At 32.8% G+C, this 9,074-nt stretch overlaps 1 protein-coding gene and 1 long non-coding RNA gene across 8 annotated transcripts; both read left to right on the top strand.

Moving 5' to 3' along the window:
• The first annotated feature begins 1,249 nt into the window (after positions 1–1,249).
• LOC139865878 (uncharacterized) lies at positions 1,250–4,273 on the top strand. 7 transcript variants are annotated; one of them, XR_011765140.1, is made up of 7 exons: positions 1,250–1,319; positions 1,400–1,506; positions 1,626–1,698; positions 1,936–2,827; positions 2,922–3,129; positions 3,777–3,834; positions 3,925–4,273. It is a non-coding gene; the product is annotated as an uncharacterized lncRNA (long non-coding RNA). The 7 variants fall into 7 exon arrangements; XR_011765139.1 differs by having other exon boundaries at positions 1,616–1,698; XR_011765142.1 differs by having other exon boundaries at positions 1,616–2,053; positions 2,417–2,827.
• Positions 4,274–7,640: 3,367 nt separating this feature from the next.
• LOC139866192 (chaperone protein dnaJ 8, chloroplastic-like) lies at positions 7,641–8,872 on the top strand. The gene is made up of 3 exons (XM_071854346.1): positions 7,641–8,153; positions 8,247–8,315; positions 8,424–8,872. Exons 1-3 carry the CDS (start codon positions 7,926–7,928, stop codon positions 8,613–8,615), a joined length of 489 nt encoding a protein of 162 aa, XP_071710447.1. The 5' UTR covers positions 7,641–7,925; the 3' UTR covers positions 8,616–8,872.
• Positions 8,873–9,074: the final 202 nt, after the last annotated feature.

The following is a 9,074-nucleotide window of genomic DNA, read 5'->3' as shown; positions in this document are numbered from 1 at the left end:
GTGTTGCGGTTACATTGTACTTAGGGTACCGAAGTGAAACCCTTAGGTACATGAGTGATCGGGTGAAATTTGACAAACTAGAGCAATTAGATGATTGCGAAGGTGTGGTTTGTGTAATCGTGGTACACTTTTTGTTCGAAGTGTTTAAGGATTGATTGAAATCCTTCGTGTGCTCAAGGCTGGAGCAAGATATAGTGATGGGTCGTGTGAGCCCAATCGTTTGTAAAGTCTACCTTTGGTAGCATTGTACGGTGCCACGTGTTCCCTGTTACTTTCTTGTCTGTCCCGCCTGAATGTTTAGAGGAGGGGACCAGGGAACAGTTGCTACTTTTATGCTGGTTGTATGTACCTTCCATCTTTTTGCAGAGATCGTGGTGAGTACAGGACACGTTAGCTCCATTCAGCGCACTCTAGCCGCGCCTAGCGCACATTTACTTGCGCCTGGGTTGCCATAGCGCGAGGGCTTTGCACGCATGGTGCAAGTGTGATGAGCAACACAAGCTAATCAGGTATGCGTATCATTATAAACATAGTGTTTAAAAAATGAAGCTTTTCTCCATTTCTAAAAGCTAGAAGCTTTTAAACCAAACGGAGCTTTTTTATAGTTACGAGCTTTTTCATAAAAGGTAAAAGCTAAAAGCTTCAAAACCTCTAAAAAGTTCTCTGCCAAACATACCCTAATATTAATTAGATCACTTGCACTAACGATGAGTGAAAATAAGAATTTGTACAAAGCTGTGAAGACTAAAGGCAACTACCTATCGATCGTGAGGAAGGCCGCCAGAGGCAGTGGCGGAAGCATAATTTTTTTTCACCGGGGACGAAATTTTTTTTAAAACGTAGCAATTTTTTGGCAAAATATGGAGATTTTTTAGCAAAATATAGAGGTTTTGGAGCAAAATTTGAAGGTTTTCGTGCAAAATTTGGATGTTTTTGGACAACATTTGAAGATTCCGGGGCAAAATATGTAGGTTTTGGGGCAAAAAAAAATCTACTGGGGCAAAGTCGAAAAATTCAAAAAATTTACACTGAAAAATTGTAAATCCACTGGGTGCGGACGCCCCCTTGCCCCTACATCTCTATGCACTCAACCATACTTTCTCCCTTGCCGCCTTACCTTCAACCTCACCTCCACCCTGATAATTCTCAACTGTATCTACTGACTTTCCTTTTTTACCAGCGACTCAACTGACCTCACGGATTTAAAACGCGTCCTGTGAGGAAGAGGTATCAAGCCACATATATGGGCTTTGTTTTTGCCTCTCCAACCTACGTGGGAAAGGGTGAAGGTCACCCCAACACAAACCTCTTCGTATCAGGTACCTCTCCCTCTCTTTCACTATTTGTGTTTCAATATATATTATAACTCTCTTTCACGCAATTTTCGAATCGTTTGCAGGTCTGTAACCAGATCATAAGTTCGAAGAGATCATAAGTTCTTCGAACTGCAGTGCATCGATGAACGACAGCTATCATCGGGTTCATGGTGCTTCTAAATTGATTAAGGTATTCGTTTCATACGATTTCTAATCTTGAATAATTCAATTATCTGATTAATAGTTTGTACATATTTTATTTAATAAGCTCATTTTACTAACAAGCCTTACGGCTCAAGTGAACTGCAGATTTTATGACCACTGAATATGGGAGGAAAAGAAGAGCTTACCAAATTCGTAATCACTCTACTGATATGATTTTGTGAGTTTCAGGACTTATTTTCTTTGTTTTTATCATTTATTTATTGGAAAGCAATAGATTCAATCACCCATATGCTATCTTTTTGTATGATTTGAGAAAGTGGGCTTGTATTAGATGGAGGATCGGAGGTTGCAATGGTATGTGCTACTTTTTAGCGTTTAATTTAACATTTTTTTAAGATATGTGGTAAATGTTTTACTTAAAATTTGCTCACTGTTATACGATTTGGATCATTAGGTATCATGTTGTTTGTATTTCAAGTGTATTTGCTAGCTGCTCTTTGTGATCCTAAATGGGGTCTGGATGTTCACCAAAGCGTCTCCTTTGTTGCATCTTGGTTTTATATATAATGAAGGTATTGCTTTTCTAAAACACAATATTAGCTAGCATGTGATAATAACTACATGTTTTTGGTATTAATTGATATGATTAAGGAAAACAATAATTGAATGAGAGTCAGGTGGATCAATGGTGGTGAGTTCATTCAAATGAGTATTAGGTTTTGGGCCTGCAGTTCCATTCGAAGAGAATTAGTAATAATGAGAATTGTCAATTTAATCATAAAGTCGTAGTTAAGAGTAGTATATACAATTAAAAAAAAAAAAAATTGTATGTATATTCTGTAAACTGTTATGATTGATAGCGATTAAAGAAGTAAAGGTAGATAAAATATGAGTATTTGTGGGTGCATCTTACTGTTGTCTCATGTTTAGTGCAGAAAGTTGAAAGCTTTATTTCTTTCAACATTTTTTGGGATCATGCTTGTAAGTGTAACATCTTTTCATTTTATTTATAACAGATGTAATGATCTTCTTTGTTTGAAATATATATGCTATGGTATTAGGATTTATTACAATTAATACTAATTTATGTCATCCTACAGGTCAAGAACAAACCAACATCGGTTAAAAATCCCATGTTGGCTACTAAGCTGCCACATCACAAAACCTAAATCTTTTGCAATTAATTTGCCCTACATGTGTCAAGTTTGACCCGCTAATTTACTTATGTGTTGGTCGACATGGATTCACGATCTTATGTAAACGGGTCAAGTGGGGCAAATGGGTAAACATCGTTTCAGTTCGATAAAGGATTTATAGAAGGTGTGGATAAGTGGTTACATGTACAGGTTAGTCAATAAATTTAATCTCAATATTTAAAGTATCTTGATTATATAAACTAAATGTTAATTTTAATGATTCTGTATACACTTTTGTGATTAGGGAGGTCGATGGTGTGAATCGACAAAAAGTTGTCTTTTACGTGTGAGCAAGAGCAGTGATTCGGAAGTAACCAAAAAATCAAAGAATTAAATCTTAGGTCAGGTATTCTAGGTTTGTCACTATGATGTTTTTTTGTTAATATATTGCAGACACTACGTAGGCTTGCTCAGAACTGTGAAGCTGCAAGAAAGAGCCGTTTGCGAAAAAAGTAAGTTTTTTTTACATGTACTTTTACTATATTCTAAAGGCTTTGTTAATGTTACTTAATCTATCGTTCCAACGCATAGTTATAGTTTTATTTACACAATATTTGGTTACTCATGTATTTGTTTTTCAAATGGTGGTGTTTTAGGCTTATGTACAACAATATGATTTTATCAAGATATACATTTAGTTTTATGTTGCTGAAATTTTCCTGTCTATATTAAATATAGTTGTAGAACTGTAAGAGGTATTTAATCAGGTTGACTGACAAGGTTGCAAAACGCTACTCAAGTAGTACTCGATCGGGAATCTAAGTGATAAGTGATATCTATGCTATGCTGAATAATTAATCAAACGGTTTATATTTGTGTTTGAATTTTTAAAGTTTGAACAGTCCACATGAATAATTAAACTTGATTGTTGACAAGTGCCCTCATGAATATGTTTTATCTTTTATATGCTTTATGATTGATAATTGTTAAGGCATTGAGGGTTGGGTTGATAAAAAAAGTACCTTTCTTTTTTCTTTTAGAACTATATCATTGTTTAACTATTATCTAGAATTGCCTATGTATGTTGACTTATTGGTTGACTGTTTTTTTACACTGGTTAGAACTTGAAATGATCAAGTATTTTGCTTTATTATTTCAGATTTCAGATAGATATGGATTGGTGGATAGAGAATGCACGTGGTCTTATGGGCTTGTAGGTATTAAACACATGAAACTTATTAAACACAATTTTGTTAGTTCTACTCGAATTGTGTCTATCGAACTTCCTCTAATGTTACGTATTTTAGATTGTCAAAGAGAACGGAGACTCAAGTTTCTTATAGAGGTACTATTCAAGTTCGAATTGTCCATGAATGGAACTTTTGACTAGGATTTGATCCCGTTATCTATGACGTCGTCAGTTGTTTCTCGCACTCAAATATTTCTCTCTATCTTTCACTTTAGCTTAATGGTTTAGGTTTGTTGTATCATTTTTTTTATTAATTTTATATTTTTGTTTTTATTATTTGAAACACACTCTGCCATGTAATTTAACTATATGATATGGCCAATCAACAAATGATGGCCGTTTTTGGATGCCACTTCGGTTTGTATGACCCAAAAAACATGAAGTAAAATGTGTCGTCTAAATGATTACATACACAAATGTATACATATATGATTGTCGTTTTTGGAGGCTATAATTGTTTTTGGCTGTAGTTTGTATGCCCCAAAAAACATGAAGTAAAATGTGCCGTCTAAATCGATAGCTTGCGTTAAAATCGCATAAACCATATATCAGCAACGCGCGAACCCTCAATTCTTGTTCATAACAACCACCACCTTACTCATACATTTTACAACAACAACAACATTTCTATTCACAACAAACACCATACGTTCCACAACTTTTAAAACAGCCGACAATTGAAATCGTACTAGAAACACAATCCGAAACACAACTCGAAACCGAACCACAAAAGACAAAAAGAAAAGGGAAGAATGTGTAAAGCGTTTAAATAAATAATGAAAAGAATGAGTAAATCGTTCAAAATTCTCAACACAACCAACAACCTATTGTTGCCCAAACGAGATTTTTTTTCTTTCTAAAATGCCGTAAAAGTATGATATTGGTATTGGCACCCGACGAAGACAAAAACAAAAACGAAGACGAAGATCAAGACGACACAACGCCTCTCGAATAATTAATTGTTTTTTTTTTAATTTATGTACCGTTTTTCTATTTTTTTATGTAATGTATAATTTAATTAATGTAATGTTTTAATTTCAATTAATGTAATGTTTTAATTTTATTTATTAGTTTAATAATGTTATTTATATTTATATTTATATTTTGTGTTTAAAAATAATTAAAAATGGGTAAAGTTGGGTGGTGAAGTTTATGATAGGAGAAATTTGTGAAAAAAAATGTTATATTTGTGCTAATATGGCGTTAAGGTGAAAGAGAGAAGTTCTATGAAAGTACGATAGACATTGGCCTAAACGTACTCGTGAATGTTGTAATTACAGCTAACAATATGTACGATCATTTGTATTCGATCAGTTCCATCATGCAATTGAAGATAACGACTCCATTGAATGATGGTGTGTTAGACATCTGGATAAGATCGAATATTTTATATTTTTATTTCCATTTTTAATTTAAAGAACTCTCTATTTTTGAAGAGATACAACAAACATCGATAATGTCACGTGGTTAAAGTAAGTAATTAGAACTTGGACTTATGTTATTGGAACTGCAATCTTATTCATTAATTTTTTTAATGTTCATTATGATATGATATCAAAACTTACGTTATTTTGTTAATGTTAAATTAAGAATTGAATTATTGGTTTCTCGGTAGTAAGATATCAAATTTAGAGTATAATTAAGTTGAATTCGGAAAAATTCAACTACTTCGCACAAATTGACTAGTGACTAGTCTCATACTCTCATCAGCGTGTAATTCTATCTCAAAAACTTGTTCACAATTTTATCCTTTTATCTTAACTAGTTGTGGAACCCTCGCTTCGCGCCGGAAATTCGGTTTTCAATGTATTTTATTGCGTTTAGTTTGTAAAATTATTTCGTGACTAACGATGATGTCGTTGAAGCGCAATTCGAGTTGAACTAAAAGCTATAACCCATGAAAGATTTAAATGTTATTTTAAATATCTCCGCGTTTCGCTATGGAATTGTTGACTTTTAAAAATGTAACGCAATTAAGTCGTTATTTTGTGGAGAAAAATATAAAGGAAACCAAAAAATAAAATAAAAATTGTTATAACGGGTAGAGAAAAATATAAAGAAAGAAAAAAGCTACAGTAAACGAACCGAAAAAAAAATTGTTACAGTACCGTTGCTAAAGTGATTCCGTTGCTACAGTAATTCCGTTACTACAGTATTAACGGATTACATTGATTCCGTTGATACAGTAAAATAAATAAAAAGACGAATCTGACTCTAATCCTATTCATTATTTTTGTTTAATATATAGTAATAGTAACAGTAGTAATTGAGAGACCAATTATCCACTAACTCCCGGCAAAAAGAGTTAAAAGTGTAGTTTTTCTTGACCAATTAAATAAATCCATTTGCTAGTGCCAATACACGTGTTCCGCTGTTGCATGGAAACTATATTTTACGTGAAGCACCCTGGTGTTTTAATCTATTGTCGTCCTAACCCCGTTCTTTTAATATTATATATGTAATGCAAGTATAATTTTTGGTTTATTAATTAGTTTTTTTGTTTCCAAAAACGTTTTGAGTAATTTCAGTTATTACGTGTGAAGGAGAAACAAAAAGGTGAGTTGTAAACATATGATCAAGATCGATGAAAGGGATTTTCTTGCAGCGAGAGGAGAAAGCCCTCTTCCAACATGATTTCCATTCAGAAAAATAAAAAAATTTCTTGTTAAGTAAACTAATGAAGGCAGACCACCAACCGCTAGATCACATCACAACTTCAAATATATACAGTATTAATCTTTCTTTTATCTAATATCTATATCTATATATAGAACTTCTGTTCACTACATGTATTAGAGTACACAAGTGTTATTTAGATGTTTTGAAAAATGTAGGCTTAATGTTATTCGGTACTTTTATAGTTGTAGTTAATTTTATGAAAATATAAAATGACTTTAGAGACTTTTCAAAAAATTGTTTTATCGAGTAGATATGAACGTCACTAGATCTTACAAAACACGTCAAGTTTAAACTAGATGTACACAAATATCTAGTATAAAACCATAACCATTACCATTATATCATACAACGACATGACCTAAGTTTATCTCTCTTTTTGCCACCGTCGTTCTTATCTAAAAGCACCTATATATGATGTATCTTTATGTATGGGAAAAAAGGATAAATAAAACAAACTTTAGACAACTTGCTTCAATTTTGTGATATTTTATCTACATTCAAATCTAACCACAAAGTGTACAAACAAATAAAAAGGATAAATAAAACAAACTTTAGACAACTTGCTTCAATTTTGTGATATTTTATCTACATTCAAATCTAACCACAAAGTGTACAAACAAATAAACTAAAAAAGACATTAATATCTATTCAATCAAATACGAATCGTTAATAAATAAAACTTATAGAATTCTCTATTACACAATCAATATTTTTAATCAACTAAGTTTCTTATAATCACGTACAAGTGAAGTTAATACAAATGAATCTATATGTAAGTCTACAAAACTTGCGGTCGTTTATGTAAATACAGAAAAGTTAAAGGTAGTATAACTAAATACTCCGTATAAAGTAGATTACCAAAGCCACAAGCAATAAGCTGACTAGGACCGTAATCCCGTATACAAGGGAAGCGATAAACCATAAGTAAACCACAAAAGGTTGAAAGACACGTCATCATTTCACAAGCATCCATCAGTGACCACAAAGGATAAGGACCTACAACCTATATCACATACAACACCTAAACACACACTATTATATCCTGTTATCTTGGCCTATATCTATAACCCCAACGGATGCCATTTCTTCCATTATTGACCTTTTCTTTCACTCCAACAAAACGACCAAATTATTTAATCCATAATTCTGTATTATAATTTTATTCAACTCTTCGTAACGGAATCGTTTATTGAATTATTTGATAAATTAATAATATTATATAATTAATTGTTTATATTCAGATCGAGTCAAATATCTTCTTCTTTGGATCGCTATTTCACATCTTATATAATCCAGGTTTTCATACACAAGCGCACATATATAAATCAATTACCACAGGTTCAATTTCATATATCTCAAATTACAAAATCATAAAAAATTATGGCGAGTGCGGCTGGATTGATCAACGGATACGTGTCATCAGCGACGTCATCATCGTCATCGTTCGGAAAATTGAGAAACTCTCGCAAAAGGAAAGAAAACCGCGGGTTTAGGGTTAGTTGTGTGGCTACGAGTCCTGTTTCTTCAGATCCGTACAAAACTTTGAGTATTCGTCCTGATGCTTCTGAATCTGAGGTCAGAAAAGCATTCAGACAGTTAGCTTTGAAGGTAAATTAATGTTTTCATTAATTAATTCATAAACCTCCCAATTTTATAGTAATTAATATGATCAAACTAATTGTGTTTTGGATCAAATTTCAGTATCATCCGGACGTATGCAGAGGAAGCAATTGCGGTGTTCAGTTTCATCAAATCAATGAAGCTTACGATGTACGTTTTGCAATTAAGTTAGATGATACTTGCAGTAGTTATAATTATTGATTTAGTATTTTTTTTTTTTATTGATTTAGTAATGATATTATTTTTTGAAATGAACAGATGGTGATGAGTAATTTAAGAGATGAAACAAGTGTGGTGAGGGAGATAGATATGTATGGACCGTCGGATGAGGGGATAGATGAACCGATGAGAGGAATGGACGATCCAGATTGGGACATGTGGGAGGAATGGATGGGATGGGAAGGTGCTGGAATCAGGGACTATTCTTCGCATATTAATCCTTACATCTGATCTGAAAATAGATGATAATAATTGGAGGATGTGGTCCATTGGTTTTTCATCACCATTTGTGATCAATAATTGTTAATTACTCCGTATAATTGTTAATTTGAGTGTCTGTAATTTGTATATAAAAAGTTGTGGAGATGATGGTATTAATCTTCATCTCTCATTGTACATAAGTATGTTTAATGTTGTGTAATTATGGTTTAATGGAATGGAATTCAGGAATAAAAAGTTTCCTTGAATTTTAGTCTTTGTGTTGTGAATATAGCGTTCATATTATGGCTCATTCCATTGTTTTGTTCATTGTCAAATTTTAGTTCCCTATTAGAGATAACGTTAGAAAAGAAACCCGTCACCAATCAAAATTGTTGTTGAAGGAGGAGTGTAAAAATTAATGAATCAAACCCACATATTCTTCCAATTAACGATTAGAGTTGAAGAACTTGGCACTTGCCAAGATTATTA

Source organism: Rutidosis leptorrhynchoides, chromosome 9 (assembly GCF_046630445.1).
Source record: "Rutidosis leptorrhynchoides isolate AG116_Rl617_1_P2 chromosome 9, CSIRO_AGI_Rlap_v1, whole genome shotgun sequence".
NCBI lineage: Eukaryota > Viridiplantae > Streptophyta > Magnoliopsida > Asterales > Asteraceae > Rutidosis > Rutidosis leptorrhynchoides.
This window is presented reverse-complemented; position numbering and strand designations above follow the sequence as displayed.

Bases quoted from the DNA above. Each gene is read 5' to 3' on its own strand.
- LOC139866192 (XM_071854346.1), top strand. From the start codon at position 7,926: ATGGCGAGTGCGGCTGGATTGATCAACGGATACGTGTCATCAGCGACG. The intron at 8,154-8,246 runs GTAAATTAATGT...ATCAAATTTCAG, and splicing joins TCAGACAGTTAGCTTTGAAG to TATCATCCGGACGTATGCAG. The intron at 8,316-8,423 runs GTACGTTTTGCA...TGAAATGAACAG, and splicing joins AAATCAATGAAGCTTACGAT to ATGGTGATGAGTAATTTAAG.